General features: G+C 37.7%; 1 protein-coding gene across 1 annotated transcript in view; it reads right to left on the minus strand.

Moving 5' to 3' along the window:
* CSMD1 (CUB and Sushi multiple domains 1) overlaps positions 1-25,865 on the minus strand; it is a 1,770,408-nt gene that overhangs the window by 1,143,287 nt on the left and 601,256 nt on the right. The window contains exon 5 of the mRNA XM_075557189.1: positions 1,678-1,885. Coding sequence (XP_075413304.1) covers positions 1,678-1,885 — 208 coding nt within the window. The remainder of the gene's footprint in view (positions 1-1,677; positions 1,886-25,865) is intronic.

The following is a 25,865-nucleotide window of genomic DNA, read 5'->3' on the forward strand; positions in this document are numbered from 1 at the left end:
CTAGGTTGTAACTGTGATACCTGACATCTCAAAAATGTGATAATAAGAGAAAATTCTCACACTTTTCCAAGTCTGGGGTACATGAGCTAGAGGGAAGATCCATTTAGAGATGAAGCAAAGAGGAGAAGATAGGAGGAATGACCTGGGACATACACAGGATAGACAAAATTAAGTTAAATCACCCCTAATCCTTGATCCCTATCAATGAAATAAAGGGATTTTTGTCCTCTTGGTAGTCAATCATGACTCGTGTGTACAGGGTATCTTTTTATTTTGTAGGTTTGTATTTATCTCATTTATCATATTCTAATATTAGTTCAGATCTTGATATCGATGTCTTCCTCTTAAGGTTTTCTATTTTATACATGTCTAGCTTATTTGGCAAAGTACTTGACGAATCAAAGGATTTAAGAATTACAGACAAAAGAGTGTCACGTTCTCTTTCTCTCTTAATCTGATATATTACCCAAGGACCGTCAACCAATATATCCTATCTTTTGAAGGTTTGAAAATTAATCATACAATATCTGATAAAAAATCATCATACAGGTTGGTATATAATACTTTTCTGAATATCTTGGGAATGTCAAGTTAAAGCTAACTAGGTGTTAGAAAACCTGCATCTTTGATGATGGACAAAGCATAGATATATAATAGAATTTTATTGAAATTAATATTTTAAAAAGATATATTATAGAGTGTTCTCTTTTAGAAACAATTGAGCTCTTGCTCAAGGTCACTAGGAATGAACTGGAATTGGAATGGACTTCCAGATTATTATGTTTCCTGCACCTCTGAGGCTGCAGAATTCTTCACAAGGACTCTTTTCAAACTTTCCTTATGCGTTCCACCATAAGACTATACAGATATATTCAAGTTTTCTCATATTTGAATAAATGATCTGAATAGACAATTAATGTAGTTTCTAAAATGCTAGGAAATTAAATAATAATGAAACAGTTCAATCTACTATAAATGACGTAATTAGAGGTGTAATTTAAGCATTTAGATATCTATTCTATTTTTTCCTGTGACAAACACGGTTAAAGCTGCTCTTTGAAATCAGCACATTCAAACCTAAATGGACTATAATTAATTAGATCATGTGTTCTGTCTCCACTGGCATTTAAACTAGAGAACTGACAGGTTGTATCTACTTTGTACATTATTTTTATTCATAAATATTCTGTCTTAATTGGTCTGTAACTTTCTTGTAACCACAGCCATGTCCTCAAAGGGGCTATATGAGTTCATGCACCACGTTCAAAAAAGAGGAAAAATAAATAAGCCAACAATCCAACCAGAGTCCACAAATGACTGGCCTTATGAAAGAAACGGACATTCTCAGTCAAAGATATCAGTTCACAATGATTAGCTCCACACCAAATCTAAAATAACTTATGTTATCCTTTTTGTTCCTTTAAAGCAGGCCAAAAGAAGGGAACACGAAGAATATGGCATTCCAATAAGTTTTCAAACTCCAAATACTAGCACAGAAATACCAGAGAGACTTTTAAATAAATCCTACACCATTAATGTGCAATAGTGAAAGTAACAAGGCAATGAGGGAAGAATACTATTTGCTAACGAATGTACAGTAAAATAATTCTGAAGAGTTTTGGGAAATAGAGTGAACCTATTAGCATCATACGCTCACATCCCTTCCCCAGCACTTACCATATTGATGGTGCTTCTGTCCCACTGATCTCTAAGAAGTCATACCCTTCTTCTAGCTGAAAGTCTGTAAAGACTAGAGCAATAGTGTCCCCTGGCTCAGCAAGGATGGTCCAGGTGCAGTCGGCGTTATTTTCATACTCGGACGGAAAGTGGGGGCTAGAAATGGTGCTGCTTGTTCCTCGTAAGGTTCCTCCACATGCGCCCTCCGCTGGTAGAAACAGAAGCAAAAGGAAAAAATAGTATTTTCAGCATAGTCATCATACATTAGGAATATGCATAATTGTCATCTTTGTCCATGACAGGTATTTTTGTGGTGATGAATATATTTATTTATTGCTTTTACATTTTATTTTATGAAATCATGTTATTGGGGGCTCTTAGAGCTCTTATAACAATCCATATATCAATTGTACCAAGCACGTTTCTACTTATGTTGCCATCATTTCCAAAACATTTTCTTTTTACTTTGCCCTTGGTATCAGCTCCTCTTCACCCCCTCCCCTACCATCTCATGCTTGTGAACCCTTGATAATTTATAAATTCTTTTTATTTTCATATTTTACACCATCCACTGTTTCCCTTTACCCATGTTGGTGTGGTTCGTCCCCCTGGAGGGGAGGGAGGGAGGAGTTTTGTAGGTCAATCATTGCCATCTGTGCCTCCTTTCTACCCTTACTCCCCCACATCCCCCTATCCTCATGGTACTGCTACTCTGATTATTGATCCTCAGAGGTTTATCTGTCCTAGAGTCTGTGTGTTGAGGACTCTGATCTGCACCAGTGTACATCCTCTGGTCTGGCTGAATTTGTAAGACAGAACTGGAGTCATGATAGTGTTAGGGAGGATGCATTAAAGACCTTGGAATGTTATGTGGTTTGCATGACAGATATTTTTTAACAAAATTAAAACACCAATCTATCAAATTATTTCTTCCAATTTCTTAATTTAGCTCTGTAAGTCTTACAAAATTCTACCAATTAATTGATGCCATTAACTAGATTGACATTATTGAAAGGAATGAAAATGTAGCTTTCTAAAATCTGAATATATCGTTGCCACATATTTGACATTCACAGACAGCTTAATAATTTTTAACAGTTTTTGATTGTGAGTGAATCATATATTTAAAGATTATTATCTGAAACTTAGAAGATGTCAGCAATATTTCATCCTTAGTAATATGTGGCTATCTTTTCTCAATTTATCGATGTAGCTTGTGAGCAACTCTTAAAAGAACTAGTAAACTATCTTATTACTATAAAGTATTAATGCTTATTTAATTTTTAATCATAGACAAATTCTTTTTTATTATTGAAAGATCATTTTATTGGTGACTCTTACAACTCTTGTTACAATCCATACATTGCTTGCATCAGGCGAATCATAGGCAACTTTTGGACTTAAGTAGAATAACTTGAAGAAGTAGCAAGTAAAAGCCACCAAAGATAAAATTCTATCATATCTGAAGTAAATATTAACATTGTGATACATATTGTTTTGAAGAACAATATAGATCGAAAGAAAATGCCATGGATTGGCAAGCACATAATTTATTACACTTATAGCAGAGCTGAATTACCAATTGTTGAGTACATAGCAATCTATGTATAAAGGGTAGACAAATACTTTCAAAGTTAACATACTTGAAGACATATTTCCAAATATTATTTGTTGTCTTTTAATTACATAATTTCTAGAACCAGAACATTTTTAAAACCAATGCCTTATTTGATGACTTGAGGATACACAAGCCCCATCCCTCCCACATATTTTGAAATGAAAACAGTTTAGAAAGAAATTATATTAAACAAATCTCAATTTTTTTAGTTGGAGCCCTCAGGTATTAAGAGATTGCTTATTTATTCAAACACTTTTAAAATACTTTACAATTTTTATAAAGTCTTAAAGTCTTCAAACATTGTCAGCTTCTGAAGGCCTTTTAAGTGCATAGTACAGTATTTTTATAAAATAACAGTGAATACAATGAGAAGCATACTTATGTCCTCCTAAAATAATAGCTAGGCAACATTGATTAGTACAAAAAACTAGAAGCAATCTGCACAAATGAAACAATACCCTATGATCATGGATAGGAAGAATTAATCCTATAAAAATGTCAACATGATCTAAAGCAGTCTACAAGTACAACGAACTCCAATCCAAATTCCAACGCCATTCTTTCAAGAAATGGAAAAAAATAATTACTAACTTCATATGGCAAGGGAAGAGGCTCAGGATTAGCAAAGATCTTCTCAAAAAGAATAACAAAGTAAGAAGTCTTGTACTACTCAACCTCAAAATTGATGACACATCCAAAGTAGTCAAAACACTCTGTAATTGTTGGTAATAGGTGCCATTGAGTCAGTTCCAACTCATAGTGACCCCATGCATGCCAGAACAAGACACTGCACAGTCCTGAGCAATCCTTCCAATGGTTTGTGTACTTTTGCTGGTAGTTGCAGCCAGTGTGCCAATATACATTCTTGAGCACCTCACTCTCTTTTGCTGTACCCCCATATGTTGGTCAACTTGTTGTACTGCAGTGACTTCCATGATGCTTTGGTGCTGCTACCTAATGTCACTGGTTTTTCAAATGACAGCTGGGTCACTCATAGAAACCAGATTTCATTGGCACTCTCAGACTAATGACAGACAATGAAGTCCCACTTCAGAGGAAGGAGCCTATGAAAACCTAATGCATAGCTCCACACATTGTCGGCTCTGAAGGCTTAATGAATGGAACCGGGCATGCTCAGAAATAGTTCCAGAGTATGCACTCATCTAGTCAAAGGGCATTTAAATGGTGACAGAGTAGAAGCTGCTTTTCCAGAGTGGCTGTGAGCCTGGTGAGGCCTATGGGACTACAGCTTTCTTGATCTGAATTGCTGATGGGCTGAAACTTGGGCTCAGGAGAAACAGATACAAAAACCTGCTTCTGACCACGACTTGTCTTGTGTGAAGTTTGAAACTTGGAAGTCATCAAAAAAGAAATTGAACACTTAAAGATGGATTTCCTAGGCATTAGTGGGCTGAAATGGACTGGTATTGGACATTTTGGAGCAGAAAATCATATGACTTGCTATACCAGGATTAATACAATCAAGATAAATGACATTGCATTCATTGTCTTGATAGACTTTTTAAAATCATTCTTGAAGTACAATGCTGTTTATGATAGATTAATCTATCTACCTTCAAAGAAATCCAATCAAAACAACTGTTATTCAAGGTTATGCACCAACCACAAAACTTATAAAGAAACTGAAGAATTCTACCAATGACTTCATTCAGAAAGTGAGTAAACATGTAATTAATTAAGATGCACTAGTAATTATTGGCTATTGATATGCAAAATATGGAAACAATGAGGAAGGAACAGTCGTTGGAAAATATGGACACGGTGAAAGAGATGAAGGTAGAGATCACTTGATAGAATTTTGCAAGATCAACAACCTGTTCATAACAAATACATTGATTCAATAATAAATACACATAGACTTCTACAGATGGAATATACAGAAATTGAATTGGCTACATCTGTTGGAAGACATGGTGGAGAAGCTCACTATCAGCAGCTCAAATATGGTTAGAGGCTGACTGTCAAAGAGACCATCACTTGCTCATATGTTTGTTCAGGATAAAGCTGAAGCCAATTGAAACAAATCCATAAGCGCCAAAATACCACCAATCTATCAGAACTGAATTTTGAGAACATCTCAAAAATAGACTTGAACACTAATGACAGAAGACCTGATGAGCTATGGGAGAACATTAAGAACATCACTCATGAAAAAAAGCACAAGGTCATTTAAAATACATGAAACAACGAAAAGATCAAAGTAGATGCCAAAAGAGATCCTCAAAGAGCCTGAGCTGAACTCAAGGGCTCAATGGAAAGTAAATGTCTAGAAAAAATGATGGAATATATGTATGAATATGTCAGATACAATTGATGCCCGGTTTGTAACAAGAGTTGTAAGCGCCACCAATAAAATGATTATAAAAAGAGAGAGAGACTCTGACCCATGACAAGGTTGGATATATAGCAACCCCCAGCCCCCCACCCACAGCAAATGAATAACTGACATGTGGGTGAAGGAGACAATGAACATTATAAGATATGATATAATAATAACAACAATATATAATTGCTTCAGGATTCACAAGGCTGGGATGGTGGGAGAGGGAAAGGAAAGAAGAGGAGCTTGTACCAAAGGCTCAAGTAGAAGATGTTTTCAAAATGATGATGGAAACATATGCACAAATATTCTTGATACAATTGATGTATGGAAAGTTGCAAGCGCTGTGAGAGCCCCCAATAAAATGATTTTTTTAAAGAGACACTGAAACTTGCTCTTAATCATACAGTAGCTAAAACAAATTGAAGAAATTATAAAATCAAAGAGCGGAATAAAAAATTTCAAAAGGCAGCTTAAGATGACAAAGTAAAATATTATAATGAAATGTGCAAAGGCTTGCAGTTAGAAATCCAAAAAGTTAGAACATCCTCAGCCTATCTTAAACGGAAAGAAATGAAGAAAAATCAAACTTTCCCCCTCTGGAACTGATCATCTTAGAGAAGGCTAATTCCTTTCTAATGGGAGAAAAATGGGAAGGAGTGACCACCAATCAGGAAAAAAAAACCAAACAACTCTTAATCACAGAACCCACGAGGAGAATATACCTGGCTCTGTATTCCTCAATGGACATTTCTGACCTACTTTCTGTCTAGATCTTGATTACCCAGGTCATGCACTGCAGACTACTGACACCTTAGACCCTTTGTCTCCAGAGAAGCCACACCACAGGTGTTGCCTTAGAAACGCCACGAAGGGACTCATCTTTCCTTAAACGCACCTGCAGCCCTTGAGGACAGAAGCAGATGACTGCTGTCCCTAAGGTATAGACTCAGTGGTGATTGGACGCTGATTCAGATCTCATGTCTTGAGACTGTCCAAGGAACGGTGGGCTGGACGTGCTATATACTTACTATCTTAATGCCCTCATTGCTTTATTTTGACATATGTTAATCTGGTAGACATTGTTCTGCCACTGTTAATGAAATAGTATTGAAAGTATTACCCTATCACGAACCCCATAGTTTGTGCCAGGAACTTAAGAGTTTAATCTACAGAAGCCATGAATTCTTGCACTGGGGTTCACAGCTGTATATATTTGTATAATTTCCTTTTTTTCTTAAGTGTGTTTTAAATTCTATACCATTGACTAAATTAATAACACCATCAAACAAATAACCTTAGGCAACAGGGAGATGATTTATAATGTTCTCTAACATAAAATGATAACGATGTCCCTAAAGTGAACCACAGACATATTTAATCCTTGCATATATGAATGGATCTTGGGGTCACTTTTAATTCTAGCCCCAGTCCAAGAACAATCAGCTATTATGGCACGGCCCTGCTTGATGCTCACTCTATCGAAGAGATAAGTGAAGAAATGGGGGCTACAGCAAAGTGTTGCAAAGAAACTCTATGGGGCCTGACAATCAGAAAGAATAATATTTGGAGTCTCAAAGGTTTGTCTTCAAACAAGCAGCCATCTAAGGGAGGCTCAATTAAGTCCACATGAAGAAGCACACCAGCCTCTGTGATTTGAAAGTAATACAACCCAAATTCAAAGGGGAAAAGGTGTCCGAGTTTCTGATTGTGAGCACCTGAGAAGGCTATGGATGACAGGGAAAACCCCAAATCCATTTTCAGGGTCCACATGTAGACTAAGCCTCCAGTGAGTCCGTAAAGAGGAATGTGAACAGGACTGATATCACATAGGGAACTTTGCATATATTGTAATCAGATATCACTATATCCCTGTAAATTAGATGTAATTAGGTTAAAGTGTAATATCAGTTTATCTCCCGTTTGACTCACTTGAAAGTTGTTTCAGTTTAAGAAAAAACTGAAGGGTAAATTCATGTGGAATAAGCCTCCAGCGAAGTCCTCTAGTGACAGATCAGGGATGTAACAGCCTTCTTACCACGCAGAGTGCACTGGACAGTTGGGAGTACTGCAGATGCAATTAAGTTAAAATTCAATACCTGTCACTTGATCTCCCTTTCTCCCCATTAGAAATGTGAATATTTCTGCTTTCTTTTAAATTGAGGTTTTCCTCTAATTTGCTTTGTTGTTGTTATGTTTTTTCTGTATATGGAACCCAGAATAGGTATATTTATAGAGACAATAACTGGATTATTGGCTTCATGGGGATATGACAGGGGAGGTAGGGTAGAAATGAGGAGCATATAACAATGATTACAAGAAAGAATAAAATGTTCTAAAATTGATTGTGGTAACGATTATACACACTTTCTTGATCTGATTGAGTTATTGAATTGTATCATGTGTTGATTGCGTGCCAATAAAACTGACTGGAGACAATTATCTGCCAGGGTGGACCAGCCGCTCCCGTATAGGTTTTATGACCTGGAGAGGAGTAGATCAGTCCGAGGAGTGTGGGTGATGGTTTTAGTTATTTAGCTGTAATATCTTAACAAATAATAAAGCCACACTAGTTGAATATATACTCTGGTCAAATTACCTCACAATGATGCATCTTCCTAATATTCTATAAATATTAGAGTGGTAAAATGATAATCTCCAATATTACTTCTAAGTCCAGTATTATGATTCTTTAAGAGTTTAATCAATAACTACAAAAGTATCTAAATATTCCCAGCATTTATCTTTATGTATTCAGCACATCACAGAATATCCATGAACTCTGTCTTATCAGGCTAGAGAGTGAGTATATCGTCTTTCTTCATTAGGTTCAGACAGTGTTAGCAGCATTTAAAATAAATAGATAAAACATTGTAATCTATATTAACTTTCTGTTTGATATTAACTAGTGTTTATTCTCTACTTTTATTTCTAAATTCTAATATCCATCATAATGGCTACCCAGAACTTACAGTCAATATTCATGATTAAAGGGTTTATTTAAAAGGTTAACAGATATTAATGCAAGTGAAAGATGCTCAGAATACAGTTTTGCATCAGATCTTATTACAAAGGTCTTTCAGGGCTTCTAAAAATGCCCAAAGTTCTTCCTACTTCACTGTAAATCTCCACCTGAAGGTATTCCGCTTAAGTACTGGAATTAGCAAACCAAGCTCCCCTGATACAGTATCTAGAGGTTTCCCACTCCACAAGAAAGCCTCCTCGCCGGATTACTCAGTTTTACTTGTTTTGCGGGCTAGGAAATTCACCACTCAGCTCCCTGTTCTGGCTCCCAGATCTGTTTCTTCTCCTCTGGTGTTATAGCTGTTTTCTGAATCCAGGAGGTTCACTGATTTAGCTCTTGTGGCTAAGGAAATCCCACCCCTCCTGCTTCTCAGAGGGTTCATTTTATACAGCTGGGTTCATTCCGGGAACTCTTGTTCACAATTACTCACAGGTGAAACTTGTGAGCTACTCCTACCTTCTTACCAGACCCATGTGGGAAAAGTTCATTTGTCAGGAGTTAGAGACCTTGGCTAGAAAAGTCATATTAAATATTCATTTTTCCTGAACATTGTTAGTAAAAAGAGTAGATAATGTAATTGAGACCAAATTCAATGGAATTAATGAATGAATACATAAGTAAATACAAGAGGAAGACCAAACAGAAGTGGGCAGAAAGAAAAAAATATATATCTCTCAACTGCAATCCCCACTGAAATGGTTTTATGAGTGAGTATTTCAATGCCAAGAAGGTATTTAGAAGTAGTTACAGTTGGGCTAAAAGCAGGCAGATGTATTCTAATTCTTCATGCAGTTCTTCACCAAAATATTTTTAAATGTCGTTAAGACAGTCTCAATAATAACTCTGCTGAGTATTAAATACATAAAACAAGGGAAAGAAACACATCATGCTAGATAGTGGATGAAAAACTTAAGTCACAACAAATTGCTTTTAATGAGTGGAATATATGAAGGCAATTGCAATAGTTCTTCAACATTTTCTCTTTCAATTCTTTTCATATATTTACTCCTCTTTAATTTTAATAAATAAACTTTAAGATTTTACATATCAGCACATAAATAAACATTTGGTCATGGACAACATTGATAGCCTTTTTAATAAACAAAGTTTGAAACATTAATTTGTTTCAATTTTAGTTTATGACTACCAACTTGATTATACTTATTGTGCAATATGATATTTTTCTGTACACATTAACCTTTAACTACTTGAATTAATTCATTAACATATCTATTTATGAAAAGTTGTGAATGTTTATTTCAGATTATATCATATATAAAACCTCATTACTTAATCATAAATGCTGAGATGGACTTAAATCAGAGAATCTTTCTTCAGAGTGCATGATATATTAAAATGCATGTTTTTAGGGGCTAATGAATCATTTAGATGCATATGAACCTTAGGTTCAACAGAACAAATCACTATCCAGTCTTGCAGCATCTTCACAATTGTTTCTATGCATGAGGCTGTTGCTGCAGCCACTGTATCAGTCAATGTTGTCCAGGCCTTTCCTCTTTTGTGCTAACCTTCTACACGACTAAACATGATGTTCTTTTCCAGGGAGTGATCTCGCCTGATTACATGTCCAATGTATGTGAGATGAAGTCTTGCCATCCTAGGTTCCAAATAACATCCTGGCTGTCCATAATACATTCAATATTCTTGATGAGCACCATAATTCAAATACACCAATTATTTTTTCTGTCTTCCTCATTGAATGTCCAATTTTTGCATGCATATGAAGAAATTGATCAAATGAAGCTTGGTCAGGTGCACCTTACACTGCAAAGGAGCATCCTTGCTTTTCAGCACTTAAAAAAGATCTCATGCAGAAGACTTCTTGCCCAATACAATGCATCATGTGATTTACTGACTGCTGCTGTGGACATTAATTGTGGATAGGAGCAAGATGAACCTTGCCATCTGCAGACTTTCTGGTTATCATGGTGTTTTCTATTGATCAAGTTTGAGGGTTTTGGTTTTCTTTACATGGGAATCCCTACTAAAGGCTGCAATCCTTGATCTTCGTCAGCATGCACTTCAAGTCTTCCTCACTTTCACCAAGCAAGGTTGTTACATCTGCATATCACAGGTTGTAAATAAACCTACCTTGAACTGCCACGTTTTTCATACACTCAAGCTTCTCATATTATTTGTACGGTAGGCAAATAATATCAGGGAAGCGAGATTATGTAAAGGAATGTAGCATCGAGATCAGAGGAATGCAGTGTGCAGATGATCCAACCTTGCTTGCCGAAAGTGAAGAGGACTTGAAGCGCTTGCTGATGGAGATCCAGGTTTGCCACCAAATGTACAGGAACCAGCATCCTAACAACTGGATCAGTTGCTGATATGACACATGGAGAAAAGAATGAAGTTGTCAGGGATTTTATCTTGTTTGGATCAACAATCAATGCTCATGGAAGCAGTTAAGAGTTCAAACGATGCCTTTCATTGGGTAAATCTTCTGCACAAAGCCTTTTCAAAGTACTAGAAAGCATGAAATTTACTTTCAGGATTGAGGGACACCTGACTCAAACCATGGCATTTTGAATTCTCTTTCTCTCTCTCTCTCTCTTTTACCCCACATATATGTACATATAGATAGGTAGATATGAAAGCTTAACACCTAGCATCACCAGGGGAAACTTTTTATAGTATCCTTCTCAGTGCCTGTGTTGATCATCATAAGCCATGGCTTCATCAGCCTGATTCTTATGCCTTGCACATCTCCATTTTCTGATCCCATTTTGGGGGAACATTTTACACTAAATACTCTAGATATCAAAAATTCAGTTATAAGCCAATATTCCTATATCTCAATAATTATACCACCACTTTATTTCTCTGGTTTCTCTGACTGATGCTTTGAGGATCTTCAAATATCCCATGTCCAGTGGCTCTGAAGGTCAATCTCCTGTCTTGGCAGTTCAATTGATATTTCTATGTCATTCTTTTAACCACTAACATGTCCACGCTTTGATAACCCATGAACATAATTTAACACTGATTCATAAATGTGTGCATTATTCCTTTATGATTTTATCTTTTCACTCACTTCAGCTGAAGTCTCTGCATTGTTTCCCCTTTCTAATATTTGTCAATTTCAATTTCAGTTAAGCAGCATATTTCTGTCATTAAATGCCTTGAAAGTGGACATGGACTTGGCTTTTTGTGAATTTAAGTCAGTGCTGACATCCCTTTGCAAAATAAATCTGCTTTATCTGCATTGAGACTCTTCAATGGTGGATATGCCTCTTCTCCTATTCTGCCCAAATTACCCTTGCATTTTTTTGGTCAACTTCAATATTGACACTTGCTGTTCCTACAATTATACTCACATTATACAAGGGAAGTATTCACTTGAAATTATGAAAATAAGGAAATCAGTCCATGGTGACATGAAAGCACTCGTGTTTGTTTTATCTCGACGCTTCTTTAAGCTATGATTCCATTGGAAACGTCTGCACCACATTGTTGTTTGATACTGGATTTGATGCGGGATACTGGATTTGATACGAGATCAAGAGTTTTCCTATTTCATGGATTGACCCTCTCCACCACATTGTTAATGATTGACAACACTCACTCCTTAAACTTTCTCAAAAATCCTGTCTCCTGAGTGACTGGCGCCAGTCCAAAGGAGACGATCCCTCTTCCCTTTCGTGTGACCACCATCCTCCCATAATCATAGGCTGTGTGGTCTTTGTCTTAATATCCATTTCCATCGCCTTCCTCGCCTTCCTTTGGCTAGAAATGCTAGGATAATTAGTCATTTTTAGATATAATTACTAAATTTAGATAATTACTTATTTTTTAGATTCTGTTTATAAGCACTCGAGGTATTGCCTTTAAAGAAACTTGAATAGTTCAGCTTCAAATTAACAACTGATGTTTCTATTTGTAGAAAACCCTAAATAATATTACACTATCGACCTGGTTTACACTGTATCCTAGCAATGAAGCCAGCTGTCGGGTGTGAATGCAGTTCTGCTTCTGCATAGGTCATTGGGATGGAGCACGGGACCCAGCTTTCTACCAGGTATCAATCCCAACACTCACAGTGACTTTTTGTAGAGCAGGCCTTGCATACAGCACACAGCAGTGTCTTGAAAAGAAAATAATAACATTTAGCTTCTGTGAATGGACATCTGAGACTTATAACATCAGCAAATTACATGCCACAGCAATGTATGTAGCATATTACTGACATAGGTTCAAAGTAAATCCCAAAATGAACAGTCATAGGTGTGATTCCTCATCATTTGAATATCTCATAAGTCATAACTAACTGTTTTCTTTTATATTGGTTCACTCTGACGTAAAAGTTCATTGAAGATTCATTTTACAATATATTGTTTTAATGTAACTGATAAGAACACAACTGTGACTTAAATTTTGTAAAATTTATAGACATCCTTAAGAAGTATGACTACTTTCTTCCTGTTCTAATTAGATGCTTTCAACTTTTACCTGCCTCTTCATCACTAGCATCTGAATTTTCTGCATTTAAAATAACTTGGCTTATACTTTGTGAAGCATGAGAAACTGACAGATTGTCATTTCTAGTAACATATGCAAGTCTTACCAATTAAAGAAATGCTACTTTAGATAGCTCGAAATACAAAATTAACATATGTTATCTAACATATCCTATTAAAAGTATTATGGACTTGTTAAAGGTGTTATGAAACAGTTACTGATTATTTATTGGTATATTTGTTTGCTATCATTCTTCTTAAAAATACAATTGTTTTAAAATGGATTAAGTCAGTCAATTCTTTTAAAAAAGAAAAGCAGTACAAATGCCACATTTCATATCCCCCCCTGAAACTGCCATGTATTTTTTAGTGACATGTGTTTAACACACTTAGAGGAAAATTAGATAGAACTTTGTAGCTTCTATATAGAACTATAGAAACAATATCTAAAGTGTTTATAACAGCATTAAGAAGCGTTAATAGTTTCCAATAATGAGTGGCATGCTCCTCTGTTCTGATTTAGAGGAAATCTTTAAATAAAACAAAATTAACTGAAAAAAATACAGATTAACAAACCATGTTTCTTCAATTCTCCTAAAGAAGCCGACAGCGAGGTCAAGGTCACTCAATACCCCTTGTTTTTGTAACTGTGAACATGGCACCTAACTCCCAGTAACTATTATGACTTTTATGCAAACTGTAAGTATCAATAGTAACCTTGGTGACATTGGGAGGACATAAATTAAAATGTTTATAAACCTCAGAACACAGCAACTACCACCAAACACACACTAACTGACACAGTGAGCCGTGATTGATCCATATCTCCAGAGCTCTCTTCTGTAAAAACATGCATTGTTGTTATTAGTAGGTATCATGGAGCTGGATTTGAGTCACATCACCTCTAAGTGCAAAGGAAAAACACATCACCTGATCTTGACCCGTCCACACAATCCTTAGGCTTGAGAAGCTTCACCCCATTGCTGCAGCTACGATGACAATCCATCTTGTCAATCATATTCTTCCCTTAATAATATTAGACATCGCAACGGACAAGACACATGGAACCACCCTGATGCAGCCCTGGGTGCTGGAGAAGCCATGCAGAGACTCCTGCCAGCGCTGAGATGTTTCCAATGCCATGGAACCAAAGACTGTCTACCCACTGGACTGTGGTCTTCTCCATTTGGGGTCATTGCATGTGTTTCGCAAGTCTAAAGAGGACTTTATAGATTGGTATCAGACATATGAGCTAATATTGGACTTAAGGACTTGATCTGGACTGGGCTGGGATGCTTTCTCAATGTTCAATTGCTCTTGTGTATAAATCTCTTTCTTATATACATATGTGTATCTATGAATTTGTTTCTCTAGTCTAAACAGACTAACACACCTTCTCCTTCTATGTAGTAATTGGATGAGTTCATGTCTACTTGCATGTATGAAAGGGTGGAGCACAACATGTCAATCAGGTCACAGCCTAATGATGCCTCTGAGAGGTTTGGCCTTTTCATAGGGAAGAAGCAGGCAACATCTCTCTCCTCTCCTCTCCTCTCCTCTCCTCTCCTCTCCTCTCCTCTCCTCTCCTCTCCTCTCCTCTCCTCTCCTCCTCTTCTCTCCTCTCCTCTCCTCTCCTCTCCTCTCCTCTCCTCTCCTCTCCTCTCCTCTCCTCTCCTCTCCTCTCCTCTCCTCTCCTCTCCTCTCCTCTCCTCTCCTCTCCTCCCCTCCCCTCTCCTCTTCTCTCTCTCTCTCTCTCTCTCTCTCTCTCTCTCTCTCTCTCTCTCTCTCTCTCTCTCTCTCTCTCTCTCTCCTCTCGTCCTCTGCTTTACTGCTCCTTGGGACTGTGTTCCACGTGGCAGCCTAATTCTGAGAGCGGTCAGTGAGTGCTCTGCCACATTTCCACTGACCTTGGGTCCACTTGATTCCACGGGCCTTTGATTTTCCTGCTTCAGTTTTCTATGTCACTAGCATGCAGCTTCATGAATCATAAGAGAGACTTGGGGACTGAAATCAGACTTATGGACTTGAGTGGACTGGGCAGGGATGCCCTCTTGATTTGGATCACAACTTGATATAAAGCTTTTTCTCATAAATAAATGAGACTCACGAGATTTGTTTCTCTAGACATACTCTATCATGCATAATATATTTTTCCAGGGTCTGATCGCTCCTGACCACAGGCCCACTGTACTTGAGATAAGTCTTTGCAGTCTCCATTCTAAAGACCATTCAGTTTGTTCTTCTTCTCAGACAGCGTTGTTTGTTCTTTTGGGTCTCCGCTGTATTTTCAATATTACTCAACAATGTCGAATGCATCAAATTTCCTCATCTTCATTGTCACTGTTCAGTGTTCCCATCCATATGAATGGGAAAGATGAAGGTGAAGTTCAGGAGCACTCACACGTTTAGTTCATTCTTATGGGCTTTACAATTTTTTGTTCAACTTCAATTTGAGCTTATATAAGAACAATGTAAATTCCATGTTCACCCATGAGCAGGTGGTTCATTCCATATCCAGCCATGGTCTGGTTTTCATGGATGATGTTGAACTTTTCCTTGCCTCTTCCCACAGAAATAATCCATTTGCTAACCAGGCAGTCTGTCAGATGAGATCTAAGTGTTCAGTTTTTGTTCAGGTTGTTAAAAAACATTTATAAAGAAGAAGGTCTTTCAGTATTATGCTGTGTGATCTTCAGCTTCCTTTTCCATCACCACAACCCTGAATCCGCCTATTCAGTCTTCCTTCTTGTTTCTGAAATCGACGTTCCACTCACAAGTCATTATCAATGTAGCTTGAATAAACATTTGAGCAATTTTAGAATTCGACTACCTCTTTGACATCCTCAGTGAATTCAAATGCTGTTCCCATTAATCCAAATACTGTTCTTTTAGGGAACATAAAGCAATATGAAACATCAAGATCAGGGCTATAAAGTAGATAGGGTAAGGTTTTTAGTCAAATTCTAACTGGATAGACCTCGATACCCTTGAAGAATAAGCAGGTGCATCATCATGGTGGGGGAATAAGTTCCCTGGCCTTTTTCTCACCAGCAAGGATTTCAGTTTAAACAGAGCTTTGTGACAAGCCCCCATTTGAGTCTTGTGACCTTCAAGTGATTTATCAAGATTACCTCTTTGGAATTCCAAAAAGGCAGTCACCACAACTTTCTAAGCCAACTTCTCTGCCTCTCAGTCTACTGGCCAGGCCAACTCCCTGGGAGCACTCTTTTGATAGGATGTCACTTACATAGAAAGAGCCCTTGTGACAAGTGTACCACTGCGGACACGTCCTGCAGCCCTCCACTGATTGTGGAGACCTGGAGTAAACACTTTGTAGGAATAAACAGTGCATGTATGAACCGAAACCCTTGTAGCCGTGCTTTTTGGTTTAGCATCCTAAAGGTGTACATGTGTACATATGTAATTATTTCCCCCTAATGTAGTTAGAGTAGTAGCAGAAAATGAAAATGACCTCCTCCTATACAGACTCACAGGAATCCTGACGGTGTCGTGGTTACACGTTGGACTGATAACCGCAAGGTCAGCAGTTTGAAACCACCAGTTGCTCTGCAGGAGAAAGAGAAGGCTTTCTACTCACATAAAGTTACACTCACAGACACCGACAGGGTCTCTGTCCTACAGAGGATGTCTTGGAGTTATCCTTGACTTGGGCAGTGCATTAGCTATGTAGACATGCCCTCCAGTAGACACTTACTTTACCTTTTACACGATACGCTATTATTCAGTTTCTGTCTTTTATTATCTGGGTAGATTTTATTTACTTATTTACCCCTTTCCCCCAAAGAATATTAGTAATGCATAAAGCCCCCTTTGAAACGGGTTACCCATAGGGGAATCAAGCAGTTGGCCTGTATTTTCTTACATGTTTACATGGATTACCTCATTCAATCTTAAAAATAGATATATGAGATAAGTGTTATTATATAGATAGGAAAATTGAGAAATTAAATGAATAAGACTCAGAGCATGTAATTGATGCAGCCAGAATTCCATTTTAGGCATTATTGCAAAACTTATATGTTAAAGTGCTTTGTTAGTTCAATAACTTAAGGCTCAGCTTCCAATCCCCGAAGAGTCCCACTGAGAGAGAATATGGCAATCTGATTTCACATAGATTTAAACCCAAACTCACTGTCACCGATTCGATGTGGACTCAGAGGGACGGTTTTGTGTGTTTCGGAGAATCTGACTGTTTGCAGGAGTAGAAATCCCAGTCACTGGTGGTTTCACACTGCTGAGAGCCTAGACAACTTTTGGGAGAAATTCTAATTTGTTATTTGGGGTTGCTCTATGTTGAAATTGGTTTGAGAACACCTAACAACCACATACACTAAATATGGCTTTGTACGTGTTTGAGCTTTATTTATTATTTGCCTTTTACAAACTTGACCGGATGCTTATCATACGCTGTTTCCTTTATTCCTTACTGTTACTGAGAATCTAATCTTTTACAAGGAGTCCATTCTCCAACCACAATCTGCACTGCGGACGTTGATCTCATGGCCTGTTGTGTCATGTGTCTCGGTCCACATTTCACTTCTACTATGCTTCCTATGTATCACTGCCTGTTTGTCTGGATTTGGTGTACACGTTTGTGATGATAACGGTGCTTAATGTGCCCATGGCAAAAATATAATAGGGCCCAGAATTGAAATAAATTCTCCTCATCCTTAGATACTTTCTTATTTTTCAATACATGCATGTATGGAGCTATTTCTGTCTTTTCTTATTCCACTATTGTGCAACTTTTTCAAAATTGTCTGTGAGTGTCATTTGCTAGGCTCCGAAATTGCTTCTTCCAGAACTAATCAAGCATCTGAAGTGAAGGTCCTGAGAAGCTTTTCCAGACAAGTCAAGAGCTGGACACTCTCATGTCTTGTCCAAATTGATTTTCAAATTGACATTCCTCTCTGATGACATCCGACTCAAATATGTTTCAGCAATTTTGGAGAGGTTAAATGGAAGAATTGCAAACAGGCAATGAGATGTATATTTGTATATTTTTATTCATTTTATTTTCAGTACTTATGGACAGCATCAGAATTCTACGTGTATTACCATTTAGTATTAAAGGAAAATGAATAAAATAAGAAAACTTCATGTACCATCTAAATCATTGTGTTGGAAATGGTAGTCATTAGCGCATGCGCTTATGGAGTAGTTGAAGTGTGCCTACTGTAAACTAAGATGTGCGATAAACCTAAAATACCAGACTTTGAAGGGCAGCATTAAAAATACCTAAAATGTGCTGTTTACATTCTTATCCTGAGTGTGTGTTATAATCTTTTGGCTATACTGGTATGACAAGGTATAATAGTAAAACGAATTTGACAGATTTGTTTCTACTTTTTTAATGTGGCAGGTAAACAGTACCGAAAGCTATGTCACTGGTATTTCAAATGCCAGCAGGGTAAGCCAAAATGAACAGGCTTCAGCTGAGCGTCCAGACTAAGAACACCACAAAGAAGGACCGGCCTTCCACTTCAGAGGAAGAAGCAGCAGGGAATGTTATGCATAGCTAGGATGCGTATTCAAATACTGAAAGTCCAAACAAAGGAAATAGAGCATTGTTGGAGATACTGCCGGCAGACAGGCCCCTCAAGAAGACAAAGACAAATATTGTAATGAAATGTGCAAGACCCTAAAATTAAACCAAAAATTAAGAACATGCTCAGCATATTTGAAACTAAAAGAACCCAAGAAAAAAATCAAACCTCAAGTTGAAATGCTGAAAGATTATATAGGCAAAATACTGACTGGCTCGGGAAGCATCAAGAGAAAGTGGAAATAATACACATATACTGTACCAAAAAGAACTAGTTACCGTCCTACCATTTCAGAGGGTAGCATATTTGCGTAAACCAATGGTGCTGAAGGAGGCTATTCAAACTGCACTGAAGGCATTAGCAATCAATAAGGCTCAAGGAATTGACAGATTACCCGTTAAAATGTTTCAGAAAGCTCAGGAAGCATTGGAAGCAGTAACTCATCTAGGTCCAGACAATTGGAAGCCAGCTACATGGCCAACTGTGAGACATTGAAAGAGATCCATATGTTTGCCCATTCCAAAGAAAGGTGACCAAGTAGAATGCTCAAACTCTAGAATGATATAATTGACAATGAACAGAAGCAAGATTTTGCTTAAGGTCACTTAACAATGGTGGCAGCACTACATTGAAAGGGAACGGCCAGGTGTGCAGTCCAGATTCAGAAGAGAACGTGGAACAAGGGATATCACTGTTGATGTTAGATGGACCTTGGCTCAAAGCCAAAAATACCAGAGAGATATTTACTTGAGTTTCATCGACTTTGCAAAGACATTCAACTGTGTGGAACGTAATAAACTGTAGTGGTTAACCTTGAGAAAAATGGGAATTCCAGAACACTTATGTGTTAGTCTGGGTACATTAGAGAAACAAATCCACACAAACTCATGTATAAGAGAGTTTTATATAAAGGTTAAATGCACATCAAGAAAATATCCTAACCCAGTGCCGCCCAAGCCCACAAGTCCAACATTAAGCCATATGCCCAACACAAATCCGCAAAGTCCTCCTCCATCTCACAAAACACACACAATGACACTGACTGTAGGAGGAAAGTTGAGTCAGTGAACGTGTAAGCATATCTCAGCGTTGGCAGGCATCTCCACACGGCTGCTCCAGCATGCAGGGATGCATCAGCGTAGGTCCATGTACTTCTGGGGGATGTCCTGTAGGAAGTGAGCCTTGCCAGCTGAAACAGGGGACTGGCTAAGGCAGCTGCACCCAGGTCTGACCATCACAAAGCAAGAAACCCAAGAACTAGAAAGGTGAGGCTCACCGAGCCATATAGCTATCTACTCTTCAATTAACCCCACATGTGTTTATTGGCCACGTTCGCACAATAAACTTTAACTATATCAACTTCATTGTGCTCATTTGGAACTTGTATGTGACTTAAGAGGGAGCTATGGGAACAGAACAAATGAAAGCTGAATGGTTTAACATCTGGAAAAGGTGTGTATCAGGGTTGTTTTTTCTCACCATACTTACCAGTCTGTATGCTGAACAAATCATAAGAGAAAGTGGATTATATGAGATGAGTGGCATAAGGATTGGAGGAATGTTTATTAACGAACTGCAGTATGCACATGACACAACCTTACTTGCTGCAAGTCAGAACGACATTAAGCACTAGATGACAAATATCAAGGATTGCCCTGCCCCTGTAGATACACATGCCTCCCAGGAAGACACAGCAAGCTGCAAACACCCCAAAGGGGTTGTTGGTTTTCTTAAACCAGGTTTTCTCCCTGAGCCTGAGGGCACAGACCCACCCACATTTCCGTGTCTGCACACAAGGGAAGCCCCCCCTACTACTGTACACCTCGTATTCTGGTCATATATCAATACCACCCCCTTCCGGCTTCCGGCTCCCTCCACTTCCCGATTTCCCTTCTCTCTTATGTTTCTTTTTCCTGCTTTCATTCCTTTTCTTCTGGTTTGATTATTTGTTTACTTTTTCGTCCAGCCACACCCACAATCCCTTCCTGCCTCACTCTCCTGGGTAAACTATACATCCAGACCACTCATTACGTTTAATCTCTGCTCTTAAAACATGCCTCCTAATATATTTTATTTATTTCCCAAAATAAAAACTCCCTTTGTTCCTCCCTTCAAGTTATCTGGAAGAAGAGCCAAGGACGAGTGAGTCAATTGGATTTTACATTACAACTGTTTCAGCAAATCTCACCTCTGCATTAAGTCGAGCTGATTTAAGGTGAAAATAAGGATTTTCTCCACATTTCTTTAACTGCTCAATGTCCTTTAAAAAATTTTCTTTTTATAAATTTTTTATTGGGGGGTGTTCCTATTATTTTCACAAACCTTTTGAACTCTCCATAATGTCCCTTACTCTTCTTCCTTTGATTTCATTATCTCTCTGCTTCCTGCGTGCCATGCTTGCCTAAATCTAATACGCCTTTGACTGCATTTAGAGTCTTTAAAATATTGTGATCCAATATTAGAAAGTCTACTCTCCTATAGTCATGTATTCTGTATATGAATATATTGTATATGTATATGTGCGTGTGTGTGCATGAATAGTTAAAGAAATAATTTCAATATTTACTTTGTAATAAGAGTGATATCTTTGGTTTAGTATGTTTCACTATTGTCTTGTTTATGTCATTTTGCAACCATCAGTCAAGGGGAAAAAAAGGTGATATTTGTTGGCTCATCCCAAATTCTGTAGAAAATAGTATTCTATAAAAGTTAATATAGCTATGCTTTCAAAACCTGACAGAACCAACAGGCCCTAGTGGTACAGTGTCATATCCCAGGCTACTAACTGTGTACATGGACAGGAATCGGTTTTCAGCTGCACACATCCAAACTATCAAGAATGCATGCAAACCAAAAGTATTTACAGGTATGCTGATATATAAAGTATTTTCCTCCGCCACAATCATTGTTAGATAATTATTGAAGGTGTGTTGAAGAGGTGAAACTACGAGAAAGCCTACATAGGGTTTAGGAAATAATGACAAAACTAAGTAGAATAGCAAAGGGAAGTCTCCACCTGATAGCTGTCCATCAAGCTCAGCGTCCAGTCTGAAGCTGCCTGCAAGGGAACCATCTGGAAGGACATCGTGGATTCGAAAGAAATTAGGGAAATGAGATGCTGCTGGGAAGTTGATAGTCACACAATACTACGTTGAGGGTGAGGGAGGGTGTCCTGAATAATTAGAAATTTCAAGAAGACAGGGAAACAAATTTCACATATTGAGAAATCATGTTTAAAGTAAAAGAAAAGCTAGTAACCTTCCTGAAGAAAACTGGATACCATTCATGGCAAGACAAAGCAAACAAACAAACAAACAAAAAGCATATCCGTGGGAATGAGGGGGAGGGCAGGGTGGGGATCCCAAGCCCATTATTAGTAGTCAGTTGGACATCCCCTATCAGATCAGCCACAAGGAAGAGAAGAGCCCATCAGGGTACAGTATAGCACTGATGAAGCACACAACCTTTCTCTATTTTTTTAATAACCCCCTACCCCCCACACCCATTACCATGACCCCAATCCTATCTTACAAATCTGGCTAGACCAGTATGTATACTAGTACAGATAAGAGCTCGCAACACAGGGAATCCTGAACAGATAAACCCCTCAGGACCACAAAGGGAGCAATGACATTAGGGGGCTAAGGTTAGGGTGGGGTCTAAGGGGGAACCAATCACAATGATGGATTAATGGACCCTATCCCAGGGGAACGGACAGCAGAAAATGGGGTGAAATGAGTTGGCAGTCGGTGTAAGAAATGGAGGGGGGTATTTTATAAATTATCAAGGGAGCATGGGAGAGGGAGGGTGGAGGAGGGAGAGGAAAAATGAGGAGCTGATGCCAGGGACTCAAGTAGAAAGAAAATGTTTGAAAAATATTATGACAATATATGTACAGATGTGTTTGGCCAAATGGATTTATGTATGGATTGTGATGAGTTGTAAGAGTCCCCAATAAAATAAAATAAAATAATTTTTCAAAGTGTTAAAAAACAGTCATTAAGGTATCAAACTGCTTGTTAAATTATTTGAATCCCATCATTGGATATAATATATATTTTATTAAGCATAAAAAGAGAAAACAATGAAGATCACTTTAAAACAAATAAAAGCAATTGTAACATAGATGGGCTAGAAATTAATATTTGTTTCATTTTATCATGCATTAAGAGTTGATTTCCTGTTGTAATATCCCATGCAGTGAAGTGAAGTCAAGTGTCTGAAATCTTGCCAGTAGAATGCATGTGTGTGTGTGTGTGTGTGTGTGTGAGTGTGTGTGTGTGTGTGTGTGTGTGTGTGATGTACATCAATTGAACCTGCCCCCAAAACCCCTTTTTCCTTTCTGCTAATGAAATAATAACAATACCTATAACCTTAAAAGCCAGATATGAAAGATAGCAGTTCCCAAATCATCACACATACAAGACTAATAAATAGAACAGAACAGACACAATTGCCGATACAGAATACTCATTTTGGATTTAACATGAGAAAAATAAACTTTTGCTTTTGCCAGGTAATATGACAGTTTCTAGACAACAAAACAAGAAAGGCTTGGCCCAAATGTGAAGCCAAAGTAATTACAGAATCATTATGAATAATTGTTCGAGGCTAAAAAGAACTCATCAGAACTCTCTTCTTTGTTTGAACTAGAGATTGTGTTATTGGAATCATAGAAGATTAAGTCTAATTATAGACATACTACTTGACTCTGTGGTAAACAATATTTACTGTTAAAATTATACAAATGTTGCTTATTGTTTTGCAGCTTTTACAAGCATCTTTTTGATAAATTAAGAATTTTATTATGATTATGTAATAATATGTATAATGTTAATGACTGTTATATAGTAAAACTCTACAGAAGCTCAGAAAACATGAAGTAATAGCAGGATAAGAATATGAACTAGGAAGCGTAGAGTACATGGTACTAACAGCATATAATTCTTTGAGGCAAGAGAATCTTCAAAAACTGAGAAAAGTATATAAATTATTAAGTATAATTTTAAGATATATGACTTAATGTGTAGAAGTTAAATTATATTAGAATAAAGAATATATGTAAAGTAGTGTGACACAACTAATGTAATACTCAAAACAAGTTGCTAATTCACAAAATTTTAAATTGATAGTGTAATAGTATTATATTACATATATATTAGATATAAAATAATTATAATATAAAATTCAAATAAATATCAGAAATTATTATTGATGATGGTTAAATATGATAGCAAAGCTATTCGCGGATTGCTTCTTCTTTTAGTAAAGCCTTCTGTCATATTAGCATTGAAACCAGGCACAGTTTTCAATTTTGTGATAAAAACACTTGTAGTGTGGTTGCTATAAGGTTTCATGGAGTCCATTCTGACCCATCGCAAGCCCACGTACAGAATGAAACATTACACAGTCCTGTGCCAGCCTCGTAATTGTCCATTGCTGTAGCCACTGTGTCAATCATCTCACTGAGGGTCCTCCTCTTTGTTAGAGTCCCTCCATTTCTCCAAGCGCGATGTCCTTCTTCAGGGACTGGTCTCTCCTGACTCCCTGTTCCAGCACGGAAGATTAAGTCTGGTCATTCTTGCCTCTCGGGGGCATGCTGCCCTTTTTCTTTCAAGACAGACCAGTGTGTCCTTTTAGCAGCCTATGATACATTCAATATTTTCCTCCAGCACCACAATGCAAAGGCATTAACTCTTCTTCCGTCTTCCTTATTCAACATCCAACTGTTCCATGAGTAGTGAGAGATTGAAAATACTATGGCTTGACCTGAGTCTTCAAAGTAACCTCCTCACTCTTCAATACTCTAAAGAGGTCTGTGTAACCAATTTATGCAATGCAACTCACCTTTGCTCTCTTGACTGCTGCTTCCATGAGCATCAATTGTGGATCTATGCAACACAAAATGTTTGACAATATTCACTTTTCTCGATTTATCAGGATGGTATATATTGGTGTAGTGGTAAGAATCTTCTTTACATCGAGTCAAAACCATAATGAAGCCGGCAATCATTGATCTTCCTTAGCAAGTGCTTCAAGTCTGCCTCGCTTTCAGCAAGGAAGAGTGTGTCATCTGCATACAGCTGTTTGTTAATAAACCTTCCACCAGTCAGGATGCTACATTATTTTTCAAATAAGCCAGCTTCTCTGATTATTTGCTCAACATACAGATTGAATAATTATGATGAGAGAAGTTACAGTCCTGATACATATCTTTCCTGATTTTAAACTATGCAATATTTCCTTGTTGTGTTCTCAGAACTGCCCCTTGATTTGTATAGAAGTTCCACAGGAAGGCCATGAAATGTTCTGGAATTTCCATTTTTCTCAAGGTTACCCATAGCTTATTATAGTTTAGATAGTCACTATCTTTGCATGCTCAATAAAATATAAATAAACATCTTTCTAATATTCTCTACATCTGACATCATCAATGGTATCACTTGTTGCCTGTCCTCTGCACCTGACCCGAACCTCTGGCAATTCTGTTAATATACTGCTGCAACAGTTGTTGAATGATCTCCAGGGAAACTTCCCCTATATAGGTGTGGCAGTTACACCTGTCAATCAGGTCATAGCCAATAAAACCTCCGTATGGTAATGGCCTTCTCCTGAGGATTCTGGGAACCCCTGTCTTCCTCCCTGGAGGTGGAACACATAGTCTCTCCTCCTTCCCTGTCATACAGTTGAGACACTTAGAGAGCTGGAGGAGGCACGTGGAGACCAGTGTCAATGCTGAGATGCTTCCACTGCCACTGGATCCACAAGGTTCTACCCATTGCCCTGAGACCTTTTTTCATTTGACATCATTGCATTAGCCTAAACAGGAATTTATAGACTAGTATCAGACTTATGGGTCAATATTGGAATTATGGACTTGATCTGGGCTGAGCTGGGGTATTTTCTCAATGTGAAATTGTTCTTTTGTATGAATCTCTTTCTTGTACACATATGAGTGTCTATGAATTTGTTTCGCTAGTCAACCCAGACTAACACAATAAGATATCAATGATATTATTCCTTAGTTTTGGCATTCTATTGGGCAACATTTCTTTGGCATGAGCAAAAATATGGATCTCTTTCTACCAGTTGGTCCAGTAGCTGTCTTCCAAATTTCCTGGTATAAATAAATGAATGTGAATGTTTCCAGTGC

The sequence above is a fragment of the Tenrec ecaudatus genome, chromosome 8, assembly GCF_050624435.1.
Source record: "Tenrec ecaudatus isolate mTenEca1 chromosome 8, mTenEca1.hap1, whole genome shotgun sequence".
NCBI classification, from domain to species: Eukaryota; Metazoa; Chordata; class Mammalia; order Afrosoricida; family Tenrecidae; genus Tenrec; species Tenrec ecaudatus.